Genomic DNA, 15015 nt, shown 5'->3' on the forward strand with positions numbered 1-15015 from the left:
TTTAATTCCTACGTGTGTAACCACAATAGGAAAAAAAAAAAAAAAAAAAGCCATAATGGGATGGAGCACTGTCATCTGATTTACTTTATGCCATGAACTCTGTTTAAAATAATTGCATGCTGGTTGTATTCCATGTTCCATATCCTTATTAATTAGATCTTTCTTAGGGTATAATCTTCCCTTAAGTGATACGCTTCGTGGCCTATTTTTGAAAGCATTATGTTGGGGTTCTGAGAGACTAGTCCTTGTTACTGTGTGGGTTCTGAACACTTGAAATAAATTGCAGGCAGAGTGAACATATCACCTTTGTTGTTGACAAGGGTCAATGTATACCATCAGATCTGCTCAAACAAATAGCCTTGATAACACGGAACCCTAGAATTAACAGGTTTATCCACATCAGGACAGCACCGGTCCATGATGGGGAAAGCAGTGGGAACTTGCATCTTCTGGGCAGTTTGTAAAAGAAGGAAGAGGTGAGGGGGAGGTCAAGGCTGAAAGGCACATGCCTCGTTATTCTTCCAAAATTTATCAGTTATAAAGGACATTGCACTCCCAGAAGGAAGAAAGCATGGTCAGATGAATATTTAGGAGAAATTCACTATTCATACAAACTAGTGAGGGAAAGATTATCCTGATAATACACTAGTCTAGAAAAAAGGGAATCTAGATTTTGTTTCTAGCTTTCCAATTAACTACCCAGTTCTAAACCTTGGATTCAGGTTTTCCATCACACCATCTACAGAAAAAAGCCTGTAGCATTGCTGGGTTCAAGCATTTCTTTTGCTTCTTAACATAATAAAAGTTGCTGGAGTTCCCTTGTGGCTTATCAGGTTAAGAACATGATATAGTCTCCATGAGGATGTGGGTTTGATCCCTGGCCTCCCTCAGTGGGTTAAGGATTCAGCTTTCTGGAGTTCTCGTCATTGCTCAGTGGTTAACGAATCCGACTAGGAACCATGAGGTTGCGGGTTCCATCCCTGGCCTTGCTCAGTGGGTTAAGGATCCAGCGTTGCCGTGAGCTGTGGTGTAGGCTGCAGACGCAGCTCGGATCCCGAGTTGCTGTGGCCCTGGTATAGGCTGGCGACTACAGCTCCGATTTGACCACTAGCCTGGGAACCTTCATATGCCGAAGGAGCAGCCCTAGAAATGGCAAAAAAAAAAAAAAAAAAAGGATTCAGCTTTCCTACAAGCTGAGGCATAGGTTGCAGATGCGGCTCAGATCCTGCATTGCTGAGGCTATGGCACAAGCTGGCAGCTGCTCTGATTTGACCCCTGGCCAGGGAACTTCCATATGTGGCAGCTGCAACTGTGAAAAGAAAACAAACAAACAAAAGTTGCTGCCTTTCGTTGCAACACCCCTCCTAGTGTCAGGGTGTTTTTGTCACTATCTCAATTAATTCTCAGAAAGTCCCTCACTTTATAGAGGCTCAGAGGGTTAAGGGGCAACTTAAGCAGTGCAGCTTGTAAGTGGCAGATTCAGGATTCAAATTCAAGTTCTGCAAATCACTCTGTTCTCTCATAACATGTGATTCATGATGCCGCGCACAGTAAAAAGAACTTAGTATCTGTCTTTGAACCTCTAGCTTGAAAAAATCAAGATCCATATGGGAACCAGTTCTTAGAGTTCATAGAAGAGATGTAATGTGTTCCCTGATTCCAGAGAACAAAGGTCAAAAAAAGCCTAGTGCTTATTACAGATGACTGAGGAAAGATGCAGATTGACAAGAAAGAGTATAATTTGGAGCCCCAATCTCATTGCTCACACACCAGATGAGAAAAGGTTTACGGTAAAAAGTAATGAGGATGACAGTAATAATTTTTATTATAATTAATTTTGAAAGAAAGAATTCTGGACTTAAAATCTTTATTCTTTCTTCCTTAAAAGAGTGATTCTGGATTTAGAATATTTATTCCTTAGATAAAAACTTCAACATCATTTTTTTAGATAACATGATCAAAGTGTAAATTTGGAGGTCATATATATATATATATATATATATATATATATTTAATTAAGAGAATTACAGTATATTTTTGAATAATATTCTCTTTAAACATGTGAGAATCTGTAATAAGGGCAGTCATCTAGAGTTTTCAGGGCTCCAGACTGCAAGGCACAAAAAACAAAGGTAAGATCTGAGCTTCTGTTTTCTTTTGATCTGTCAGTGACCTGACTATGGATCCACAGCGCCTTGATTTACTGAGACTCAACTGTCAGTCACACTAAAGTAACAGACGGAAAGAACAAGCACAGTGACTGTTGTGAATGGTTGAAGAAATAATTTCATTAGCCCAGAGACAATGTCTGATCAAGGATTCACTTTCCTTCTGACTCACTTCTGAAGTGAATCCTGGAACTAGGATTTCAGCAGGCCCTGGTGTAGGTGGAAATTTAGCATGGAGGGTACAGCATTGGTGGTTATAAATAATGATAGAGTTGCATGGTTTTGAAATAATTTCTTATGATATCAGGAGTGACCATATGGTTAAAATTGAATTGTCAGGTGAGCCAGCTATTCATCAAAGGCCCCCTAGTAGATGAAATCCAATTTCCCAAAGTGCATCATGGGAAACTCCCTAACTGTATATTAAGAACTATCATAGGCATTCCGTGAAGAACCCAAAGAAAATGACACAGTTAAGACACTCAATGGGGCAAAGGTTTAGAAATCTATCGATGTTTGCATTAGGCTTAGAAATTATGCAGATTTACTTCTTATCCATCAGAAAATATGATACAAGAAAGGATTCCAAGAGATAATGGCTAATAAGTACAGTTCTAAGATAGTAGAAAGAAACAAACACAAAAAGTGTGCAGTTATATTCAGGCCTTTGACAGTATACCAACTGTGGTAGCTTTATAAACTCATAAAAATTTATTACAAAGTAAATTGTTAGTCATCTAAATATAAAATTTTAAGAATATGAATGAAAACCAAAGATTTAATCGTTCTTAAGTGGATTGTGTGTTAAATACATTCCAGGATAGAGTTTTGTTTGATTTATAACATTTAGGACAGTAGATGTACCTGTGAAATTTATTGTATTCCTTTTACTGTTGTGTATAAAAGGATATAAGCAAAGTATAGAAAAAAGATTTGAAAGCTTATATTTAGATTAGTAAAATTTTTATAGCTGTAGAAAGTAATATTTTAAATCTATAACTAGTTTTTTTTTTAATGTCTCCTTTTATTTGAGAGGCAGAACGTGTTGGTCAGATATGCAATAAAATGTATGGGAGGAGTTCTCCTAGTGGCGCAGATGAATCCAACTAGGAACCATGAGGTTGCAGGTTCCATCCCTGGCCTCGCTCAGTGGGCTAAGGATCCGGCGTTGCTGTAAGCTGTGGTATAGGTCTCAGACACAGTTCGGATCTGGCGTTGCTGTGGCTGTGGCTGTGGCATAGGCTGGCAGCTGTAGCTCCAGTTGGACCCCTAGCCTGCGAACCTCCATATGCTGCAGGTGCAGCCCTAAAAAGATACAAAAATAAAATAAAATAATAAAATAAAATAAAAGTGTATGAGAAGAGTAGTGATTCATTTATGTACTTTTAAGTGCAACTATAAAAAGACCTCTGCTGGGTTCTATAAATTAGCTGCCATGGGAGTTATGGACATAGTGTGTAATTTTTGGCACCTAACTGAAAACGAACAGGACAGAGATATATGAATCTTCACATTCTATGGTTTTCTAGAAGGCAATGTGCTACAGAGGACGGGTGCCCATTTCACTTTGCTATTCAGCATTTTTCTTGATAGCAGCATAGCAGAGGTCGTTGATTATACATTCTACAAAGTCATAGAGTGGGAACAGTTTGATTTCTCAGTACTGTGATGTATTTTTGCTTTTAATTTTTAAAAAATTACTTAGAGAATTAAAGCAGAACTGTTTAGCTTAAACAACCCTCTGAGAATTACCAAGTACTATTTCTAAAACTTCTCTAAAGCTAGCACAATTTAAGTTGTGTTTTTCTAGTGTTTTTATTCTATCGATGTATACATAGATAGATTGATACCATAGAGAAATATGTGTGGTTCCAAATAAAATATGTCCCACTACAAGTGGGCCTATGCCCCCAACCCCTCCTCCATATAAGTGCTTTATTTTTCAAATATTTATATCTTCTCTATTAAGAGCTTTTGATGTTGGTGCAGTCGTATTTACAAATCTTTTAACAACTGTTGCTTATGTCTGTTCTATCCAATATATTTAATCAACTGTTTTATATTTGTTTCCCAGTTTTTCTCATTGAGGAGCTTTGTTTGCTTTTCTTCCATCAAAGTAGACTATACTTTTCTCAAATTTATCTCTTACCCCCATCCTTTTTCCTCCCTCCTTGCATTCTCATGTCCAAGTCTCCTCACCATTGAGGCATGGCTCAAATGTCTTTTCTTCCCCCAAGTATTCTTTCATCCTTTTAGTTAGAGTCCTTCCTCTGATTTATTTTATATTGTACTTAAAATGGTTGAGACAGTATTATGTTTGTTACAGTATATTACTTTGAATAGTTCTCAAGAACAGGATCTATAAATCCTGACATCCCCAAAGAATCTCATTCAACACTTTGAAAAATGGGTTTTCTACTAAAGTTTTTAAAGAGAAAGAATGTGTGTTTAGTTTAGACAATGGAATACTCAGCTGGGACACACAGTATTTACTTTCAAATACTCGAACACCTGTCCTATGTTAGAAATGAAACTGGCCTTATATGGTCAATGGATGGTTGCTAAGGACATGTGGATTTTTCTCAATATAAAGAAGAAATTTTCAATGAAGAGAATTCTCTGAAAATAATGAACTCACAAAGGAGTCACTTCATGTCCATGTTCACTCAGGTTTGATACATCGATAGTCTTTCTGCAAGCCTTTTCTATAGAGCAGAGCTTCTGAATGAATAAATAAAATGATGGTCCCATTTGTGTGCTTCATGAGTTTTTAATGTGAGTCATTGACTATTGATATTGATAATCCTTCCAAATCTTTCCACTCTCCAATTACACACTTCTCCAGGGGTCATTTTATTTGACTTTAGACATGGTTTGCTTTTTATTTATAAAAACCTTAGGATAGATGCTAATTTTTTTGTGACTGAAATGGATGATTTTACTTTCAGTTTTTAGAAAACTTTTTAGAGGTTACATCACTTCTCAGAGAGTTCAAGATTAAATTTATTCCAAAGTCCAAATCTTGTCAACAAAATTAATAAATACAAACATTGTGCAGGGAAGTATACCTATATTTAATGCTTTATATAGCTTTTATCAAATTGATTTATTTTACAATTTTCCCCAAATTTCCCTATATAATAACCAATCACAAACAGTCTAAGAAATACCACTTAATGTGTTAAAAATAGAACAAAACAAAACAAAGTCCTGGGAATTCATAGTCTATCTTGTTTATATTTTTAATTAGGCTACAAACTAAATAGCAGGAAACCAGGGCTTCAAAGGTATTATGCATATTGTCCAACGCAATGATAAAACTTTAGTGAATATGAAATAAAGCAAAACTAAAATCATTTTTTCCTAGTACAAATTTGTTTATTAACTATAAACCAAGACTGTTTTGGCAACCTGAAAGCAATAAATCAACAGGGAAGAATTTTAGCAGAATCAGGAGCATAGATTATTACTGATCATGAAGCATTTATAAAAGGATTTTGTCATTCTTTTAGTAAAAGATGTTTGTGTTTCTGCTGTTTCTGAGGCTTTCTCTTAGGCATTGAGAACAAAAGCTGAGTGCCAGGCAATCCTATGCGCTGTGGCTTGTTCAGAAGAGAAGGTTGGTGGAAGGTCTTCTGATTTTAAACTCTAGTTGGATGTTGCTGCTTGCCCATCCTTGCATTCTGGCAGGAGGGGAAGGATGAATTTGCTCAACTCAGGATGTTCAAGATGATATTATCTCTCAGCTTATTAGCAGGATGCTAGTTAGGCAACTGGCAAAATTACTGATAAAAAGCAAAACAATCTTTAGAGGGGGTGCTGGAATCACCAGTTACACCAAGGAGGCTCCATTTCATCAAGAAAAGTTGAAAACAGTCATACTATCAGACAAGTGACGGCCAAAACATGAAAGCTGCATTGCTCTGTATTTCATGTGGAATCTCTTCAGTGTGTCTGTCACATGCAATCTCAGAAATAATGATAGTACCTACAGGATCAGTCTTCAACACAAAGGGCATTAAGAGAGCAACAAAAAAGCTAGCTAGTAGATGATAATGCTTGTGGTTAAGTCCTGAAGTTATATTTGAGGTTAATAGAACTTGATTCTTAAGACATGTGAAGTGATTCACCAGAATTATCAGAGAGGGTGACAACTTGGTAGAATCTGCCCCATTGGACAGTTTCTGGCAGCTGTGAATGCCATAAGTTGATCAATAGCAATTCAGAGGTCTGCAACCACTGCATAAATACCTCAGAGGAGGAAAGGTACTTGGTATACAGCTCAGAGATTGAAGGTTTCTTGAAAAATAGCTCAGTGGTGGGCAGCTTATGTACGGATAGCTTGGATATTGGCAATGTCTTATAAAATAGTGTGGGGATTGGCAGCTGTTGGCAATACAACACAATGGTGAGAAGCCACTAGGAATGAAGCCAAGATTTTGGTGGCTTCTATACCCCAAACTACTCAGTCTGTAGTGGTTTAGGGGCCGGAAACTCTTGGATAAGCAGTTAAGTTGCCCAAAGCATTTGAAGCCACTGCTGAGGGTCTGGCAAGCTTTGGACGTACCTTGGCTGGGTATGGAGCAGTCTGATACATACCCCTGGGTCTGAGTGCACGTGTTGCAGCTGGGGTTGGCTCTGATGTTGGTGGTTTCACAGGCACTGTGGCTTTTGTCCACTGTTGGAGAGTTGCAGGGCACAGAGGTATTTGATTGGTCACAACTTGTGGTGCATGTCTTGGGTTCGCAGTTGGGAGATTCACAGCTTGGTGCCTCGTCTTGAGTTTCCTGACAGTTATCCAGGAGCCAGAGATTTCCTTGGTAGCTGCTGGGTAAGCCGAGCCTAAAGGTGGGGCTTACATCACTGGAGTAAAATGCAACAGAAGTAGTCACCGGTATATAGCAGTAAGTTCTGTAGGATGTGACACTGCAATCCCCAGGACAGCCCAGGAGAGACATGGAGCCTGCGTGCATGCTCAGTGACGGTGGTGAAGTTATGGTGAGGCTGTGGCCTGATGACCTTTTATATCTTCCCTGGCCATTGTTTGCTTCTTCTTCCTTCTCCCTGCCTTGGACAATAACACAGCAACATTTGATTAGTGTGTTGTTTAGCTACAGCTGCTGTCTGCACGCTCATAAAAAAAAAAATAAGTTTATTTTGAGTTCTCAAAGTGTCTGTAATCATCACTTTGACCATCACCCATCCCTCATCATCTGTAGACCATGACTTTGGTGACTAGCGATTTCAATGTTAATAGGCAAACTCTCCTCCGTCAATCAATGGTAAACAAGAGATCAGGTGTCTATGGACTTCTTCAGCAGGATTATTAAAAGGTTAATGAAGATTGAAGTAAAATAAAGCACTCGTGCTTTTCCACTCTTTTGACCACTGCAAAGTACTGCATGGTTTGATCTTATACTCTAAGTCAAGCCCTTGGACTGTCTCCACATCATTGCTCAAAAGAGAGTATAAGGCATTGAATTGTTGAGAAAGAATTGCTTCCCCCAATAAGGACTTAATTGTGACAGTTCTTGTACTGGTGATAACTTCTCATCAGTTTGGAAAATTCTATTTGTAAGACTTGCAGCAATCCCAGTGAGACATTATGACCTACACGAGGCCAGAAATGAACTTGTTCCCAGGGGTCAGTGGTTGCTAAGTAACCAAGATTTCTATGAGATCTGTTTCTTAAAGAGTTTCTACAACATGTAATATCAAAGAAGGCCAGTTTCTGAAAATTGCACCTTCCTAATTGATGGAAATTATACATTATATACTCCATTGTCTCTGTTATAAAACCCAATTGCTGTCAGATGTAGAACATTTTTCTACATTGCTCCCAAAATAAGTTTTACTTATTCCTGATTTGCCTTTTTTTTTCCACATGTACTTTAATCCTGTGTTGAAGAATATAGTTATTTTTGGTTTATATCCACAAAAGGGAATGGCTCTGCTTAAAATTTTTATTTGAATAACATGTATAGTTATTATAGGCACTATACATGTTAAATAACACTTTTCACTCCTTATGGTGAAGGCTGAAGGAATTTTTTTAAAAGATTTTAATTTAAATGAAAGAATGCGTACTTTGCTCTTAAAAATATAAACTGTAATTCATACTTACAGCCTATATTGGATCGGAAATGGCAATGCATTTATTAACAGTGATGCGTTCAGACAGAGGACAGCAGCAACTTCTTCAGGACAAGCTATAGGGTTAGTTTTTAAATGACACTGTCTTCACAGAAGACAATTAGATTTCTCTCCCTGCTTTCTGCTTCTCAGCTATATTTTTTTAAAGCACATCAATTTAAAGCTACAGGTATTTTCCAAACTTCATTTTTTAATTTGAATTTTCCCAATGTGTCTCTCAGTAGATATTTGATAAATACTGGATTTAGTCTATGAGTGACTATTAAACACATTTTGCTGTCCTGTGAATGTGTCTCAGGTGAGAAGGGTCAGAATCAGGGAGCCCTATTTTTTGCAAATTGTTTGGCTATAGATTGTCCTGGGGTTCCATACAGAAATGGTCAGTCCTCAGGCAGGCAAAATAGGAAATAAAATACACAAGACTGTTCATGGCCTCCATGTAAATGCTGGGGAGGTTGTGGACAATAGGGAACGCTCCTAATGGGAATGTAAATTGGCACAGCCACCATGAAGAACAATGTGGAGGTTCTTTAAAAAATAAAAATGGAGTTACCACATGAGTAGGTTATCCCACTCCTGAGCGTCTATCTGGAGAAAACTCTAATTTAAAAAGTTATGCGCACCCTGGTGTCCATAGCAGCACTATTTACAAGATATGGAAACAACTTAAATGTCCCCGGACAGTGGAATGGATAAAGAAGATGTGGTACCTATATACAGTGAAATATTACTCAGCCATAGAAAAGAATGAAATGATGTCATTTGCATCAACATGGACGGACTTAGAGATTATTATGCTAAGTGAAGTAAGTCAGACAGAGAAATTGATATTGCTTATATGTGGAATCTAAACAATGATATGAATGAACGTATTTACACAATGGAAATAGATTCATAGACATAGAAAACAAAGTTATGGTTACCAAAAGGAATTGAGAGGAAGATAAATTAGAAGTTTGGGAATAACAGGTTTACACTACTATATATAAAATAGATGAACAACAAGAACTTACTGCATAGTACAAGAAACTACGCTTAATATCATGTAATAACCTATAACGGAAAATAATCTGAAAAAGAACATGCATATATTATACATATGGGCACCTGTGTATATGTAAATATGTAAAAATAATAAAAAGCTCTTTGGCCTGAAAAAAAAAAAAATACACAATGTGGTTAATGGCCAACTTTCCACTAAATTACTAGCTCCTAATGATATATAGAAAAGTCCAAAATATAATGGAGGTTTATTTCTAGATCTCTCTATCATACGTCTAGTCTTATTTTCGGCTTTCTTGCAGCAGATTTGAGGGAAAACAAACGAACAAAAAACAGAATAAGTACGTTAGGAGTTCCTGTCATGGCTCAGGGGTTAACGAATCTGACTAGGAACCATGAGGTTGCGGGTTTGCTCCCTGGCCTTGCTCAGTGGGTTAAGGATCCAGCGTTGCTGTGAGCTGTGGTGTAGTTTGCAGATGTGGCTCAGATCTCGTGTTGCTGTGGCTGTGGTGTAGGCCAGCAGCTGTAGCTCTGATTCGACCCCTAGTCTGGGAAACTCCATATGCCGCGGCAGCGGCCCGAGAAATGGCAAAAAGACAAAAAAAAAAGAATAAGTTAGTCAGCTATAAAGCCCACATACTCCCCTTTGCATTAAATGGCAGAGTATTTTAATTAAAGTGATTCACTCTAGCGTGAGTCCAACAATTATATAACGTAGAACATCGTATAGCATAATCAACAGAGACGTTACAACATATTTAAATTTAGTATGGTACAATAACATTATAAACAATCAAACACTGAGATTTGTAAAGGCAGAGGTAGCCCAACCCCTCTCATTTGCTTTCGTGTTTTGCCTTCTTACTCCTCACACTCATAGGTAACCATCACTCCCTATTCACCTGCCCACCACTTTCTGGAAACAATACCTCCACAGAAGTGTCTTCTGCTTTAGTCTCCATCTTGGCAAGAGACCGAGCTGTTGGCATCAGCGACAGAGCAAATGTTTAAGTTCATCAGAGTGGTAGTCTTTAGCAGAAAGTAAGGACCATTGTCATTTTGGTGGCATTGTTTTCTGAAGGTTTTGGATAAGCTTATGCATTCCTCAGTTTTTAGTTAATTACTAAGTAGTTTTTCTTTCCATTAAGTCCCCAATTTGTAATAGTTTCTATGTGTGGAAAGCCAAATAGAATCCCACCCCACTGCCTCTAACCCCAAATCAAATGCTCACTTCCTCATCCCAGCAGCCTGTGAATGTTACCTTATGTGACAAAGGGGACTTTGCAGATATGATTAAGGGTCTTGAGATGGATTGTCTGGGTGAGCCTGTTGTGATCACAGGAGTCCTTAGGAGATGGAGACAGTAGATTAGAGAGAGAGAAGGGAGAGTGACGACAGGAGCAGAGACTGGGGGAATGCTGCTCATGAGAGGAAATGTCAGCAAACTCCAGAAACTGCAAGATGCAGGGAATGGATTTTCCTCCAGAGACTCCAGAAGAAATCAGCCTGGTTGGAGCCTTGACTTTAGTTCAGTGAAACTCATTTTGGACTTCTGGCCTCCATAATTGTAAGAGAATAACACTCTATCATTTTAAGTCACTGAGTTTATTGTAGTTAGTTACAGCAGCCAGAGAAAATTAATACATTACTTCAGAAAAATACAAGTAACTCCAATAGATAGTCTTTACGTAGTTTGATGAGTGTGTGCTATGTGGCCATGGCAAATTTAAGACGCAAGGAATGAGTTTTCTACCCATTGGACAATTCAGAGAAATTCCCCATGCCTTCTGAAAAGGAGAAACAAACTCCCTTTATCTAATGAGGCAGCAGATTTTTTGCAACTCATTAAAAAAGAGTAATGGAATTATTTCCCAGTTTTTCCAAAGGTTAAAAATTCTTTAGGGTAAACATGGAAGATTAAAGAAAGCTGCATTTTCCAGTAAATGGCCCTTAAAGAAAATAATGGAGGTTGCCTTTTAGCCTTTTAGGTCATGATGATATTTTATCTTCCTTTTTCCACCATATATATAATTGTGTTTTAATTCCACTTGCCGGAGCATTGTTAAATGATGCAACAGTGATCCCATGGGCTGAAAAAGCAAAATGTATGCAAATCCATACTTACGTAGCAATTAAATCATAAACATTGGTTAAAAATGATTTTTAAATTTAGTAGTGGTAAACTAAAATGGTGCAATCCAGCTACATTTATGATGTTGGCTTCCTAAATTATTAATGATTTCAAAAGCTGAAGAGAAGATGAACAAAGTTAAAATTTTAGGAAACAGGAGTAAAGGAAGATAAAAGGAGTTTAGGAGTTCCCAGCACGGCACAGTGATAAAGGACCTGGCACTGTCTCCACGGCAGCTCGGGTCACTGCAGAGGCACTTGTTCAATCCCCTGTTCTATACAGTTGGGTTAAGCATCTGCTGTTGCCACAGCGGCTTCATAGGTTGCAGCTGTGGCTGGGATTTTATCCCTGACTTGGGAACCTCCATACGCCTTGGGTGTAGCCAAAAAATAAATAAATGAATAAAATATATTTAGTAGATAAGACTAATACACATGGGAAAGAGGATGGGGGATAGAATATTATCAAAGGGCCAATGTGTGGTCCAGATAGTTATATATCCTTTTCTTTTTATTTGTTTAATTGAACTGTGGTTGATCTACAATAGTGTACTAATTTCAGGTGTAGAGTAGAGTGATCCAGTTATAATACATATTATTTTTCAGATTCTTTCCTAATCTAGGTTGCTATACGATATTGAATATAGTCCCTATGCTATACAGTAGGTCCTTGTTGCTTGTCTGTTTTGTGTATACAGTAGAGTGTATCTGTTAATTCCAAACTCCTACTGTATCCCTCCCTTTCACCTTTTTCCTTTGGTAACCATAATTTTGTTTTCTATGTATGTGAGTCTGCTTCTGTTTTGTAAAATAGTTTATTTTTATTATTTAGTTCCACATGTCAGTATTCTAATATAATATTTGTCTTACTCTGACTTACTTCACTTAGAAGAATAATCTCTAAGTCCAATCATGTTGCTGCAAATGGCAAATATTTCATTCTTTTCGTAGCTCAGTAATATTTGATTGTGGGGGTGTGTATATATATATATATAATATACGTGTGTGTGTATACTATATATGTTTGTATATATATATTATGCATGTGTGTGTTTGTGTATTTCCCTCACATCTTTTTCCATTCACCTGTTGATGGGCACTTAGATTGCTTGCATGCCTTGACTATTGTAAATAGTGCTTCTGTGAACACTGGGGTGAGATTGAAGATAAAATACTTTAAACATTTTAAAAATAACACAAGTGGATGGAAAGACAGGAGAGAAAGTTTGATTTGTGCTTTGGTATAAATGTGATGAAATACAAGTGCAATCAGAGTTAAACATTTTTGAGATGGAACTGTTATAACTGTTATCACATGTCATATCTAATGAATTATGTCTAATGAATTACAAATTACTCTTTTACTGAGTACTGTTGAAACTACTTATTAGTACGTAACTTGGAAAATTGTTTTCTCAGTACCTCAGATCTTATTATTTAAAACTAGGGCTAATAGTTCCTGTTTTACAGGACTGTTTTAAGGATGAAATGAGACTAAATGTATGAAAATGTACAAGAACATTCATGACACATAGTAGATACAAATTAAATATTCCTTTCTTTCTAATTTTCTAAAGCTCTAATGTAGGAAATTCCATGAAACTAAATAAAAATATCATTATTATTAATTTGCTTTGATGTTGCAGGTATGCAGTTCTGCAATGATACATGTCTTCTCTAAACGTTAATGCCAAAAATGAACAGTCTACTCCTTGTGGTTAAGAAAAATGCCTTGCTTGACAATAGATCGCTAATGACTCCTCTTATTTAACCCATATTCTTTTATGCTGTCAGTAACTAGTTTTTAGGGGACTGTATATACGTTTGTTTTTCTTTTCTTTTCTTTCTTTTTGTCTTTTTGCTATTTCTTGGGCCTCTCCTGCGGCATATGGAGGTTCCCAGGCTAGGGGTAGAATTGGAGCTGTAGCCACCAGCCTACGCCAGAGCCACAGCAACTTGGGATGGAGCTGCGTCTGCAACCTACACCACAGCTCACGGCAATGCCAGATCCTTAACCCACTGAGCAAGGCCAGGGATCGAACCTGCAACCTCATGGTTCCTAGTCAGATTCATTAACCACTGCGCCACGACAGGAACTCCCAGAGGAGTATATATACGTTTGTTAAGAATATGGGCCCAATGTTCAGATTTCCAGGCTTATAACCATATCTCTGATGCTCACTTGGAGTCTCAATTAACTACCAAAAGTTTCTGTAACTTAATTTTATGTCTATTCAAAGTGGAGTCAATGAGAGTGTTTACTCCATAGGTGGCTATGATGATTAAATGAGTTAAAACAAAGGTTATGATATACAGCTAGCATATATCTTAAATTACATTTTATTATCATCATGGCCTATAATCTTTGCTATTATTATCAAGTGTTATTTCCATTATCATTATTATTATTAATGAATCTCACCTAAAACCTATTTCACTGATATATTAGTGCCTCAGTGGGAAAAAGAGAAAAAGAAAAAAAAATGCACCAGAGAGAGGCAAGTTTTTGCTACATAACTCGCTATGATTGAAATGTTTTGTAAATATAGTTTTATATATAAACTGAATTAAGCATATTTATATAATCTATCTATCTATTGCTCTATCAATCTTTCTATCTATCCACTTCAATCTGAAGGATTTGAATAATTTGCTGCTATTTCCTACCATCAACATGGGACGTAAGACTTCCAGAAAAGGACAAAATATGTGTACCATTAAAATCAATCAGCCCAGAGCAAAGGATGTTCTACGAGACAGAGAAGAAATTGTTTTATTTGCAGTTTGGATTTGGCAGTTACAGGGTTGAAGATCATGGTCGCCCAGTTATTGACAACCTTCAAGCGGCTTCCAGATTAGCCATCGCCTAAATTAAAAAGACCACAGATAATAAGGAAGATAGAGAAGAGTCTTTGGAATTCAGCTTATGTGGGTCCTCCGGCAAGTTTCTTGCCCTGTTTGAGATTTTTTTAATCTGTAAAAATAGGGAGAATAATACTGCGTAGGGATGTTCATAGCAGATTATTTAATGTCTAGTGTGGTGGCACACTGAGGGTAGTCTACGTGGTGGATATGAGACGTTGCTTGTCGGAAGAACAAGTTCCCGCTGAGCGCATGGAAGCCTGAATTAATATGTTAACTACATATACATAAAAGAGAGAAATGAGTTCAATGCAGTAGTGATATTCTCCATATAAAGATCCATGAAGGAGTGGGAGGAAGTGCTTCTTAAGTTTGATTCAAGTGGAAAAAAACAATGTTGCACTTTCTACTGTTCAGAGCTAAAATTTATGTAACCCATGTTTTGTTAATCTCATCAGGTAGGGCAGACTTTGTGACTCGCTCGGTTCAATAATATATTAGAAGATATACACAGAGTTGGTGGGCAATTCTCTTACTATCTTACCCTGCTTCTACAGGTAATATTCCAGATAATGAAGATTCTTTACTCCTGGATCCAAAAATGAGAATGATTTGGAACTGGAGCAATGAATGTGTAGTATGAGTGATAAACTAACCATTGTAATTTTAAGCTCCCGGACCTTTGAGGTTGTTATTTACC

The 15015-nt window shown here is 37.3% G+C and overlaps 1 protein-coding gene across 1 annotated transcript; it reads right to left on the reverse strand.

The window, feature by feature from the left end:
- Positions 1-5524: 5524 nt before the first annotated feature.
- Positions 5525-7159, reverse strand: KRTAP24-1 (keratin associated protein 24-1). Its single transcript, XM_003358906.3, has one exon. The coding sequence runs from the start codon at positions 7139-7141 to the stop codon at positions 6380-6382; it is 762 nt and encodes a 253-aa protein (XP_003358954.1). The 5' UTR covers positions 7142-7159; the 3' UTR covers positions 5525-6379.
- Between the last annotated feature and the right edge of the window lie 7856 nt (positions 7160-15015).

Source organism: Sus scrofa, chromosome 13, assembly GCF_054392235.1.
Source record: "Sus scrofa isolate SSC_HxYL_T2T_F1_AM1 chromosome 13, Sscrofa_HxYL_maternal_Yorkshire_Landrace_v2.0, whole genome shotgun sequence".
Lineage (NCBI taxonomy): Eukaryota > Metazoa > Chordata > Mammalia > Artiodactyla > Suidae > Sus > Sus scrofa.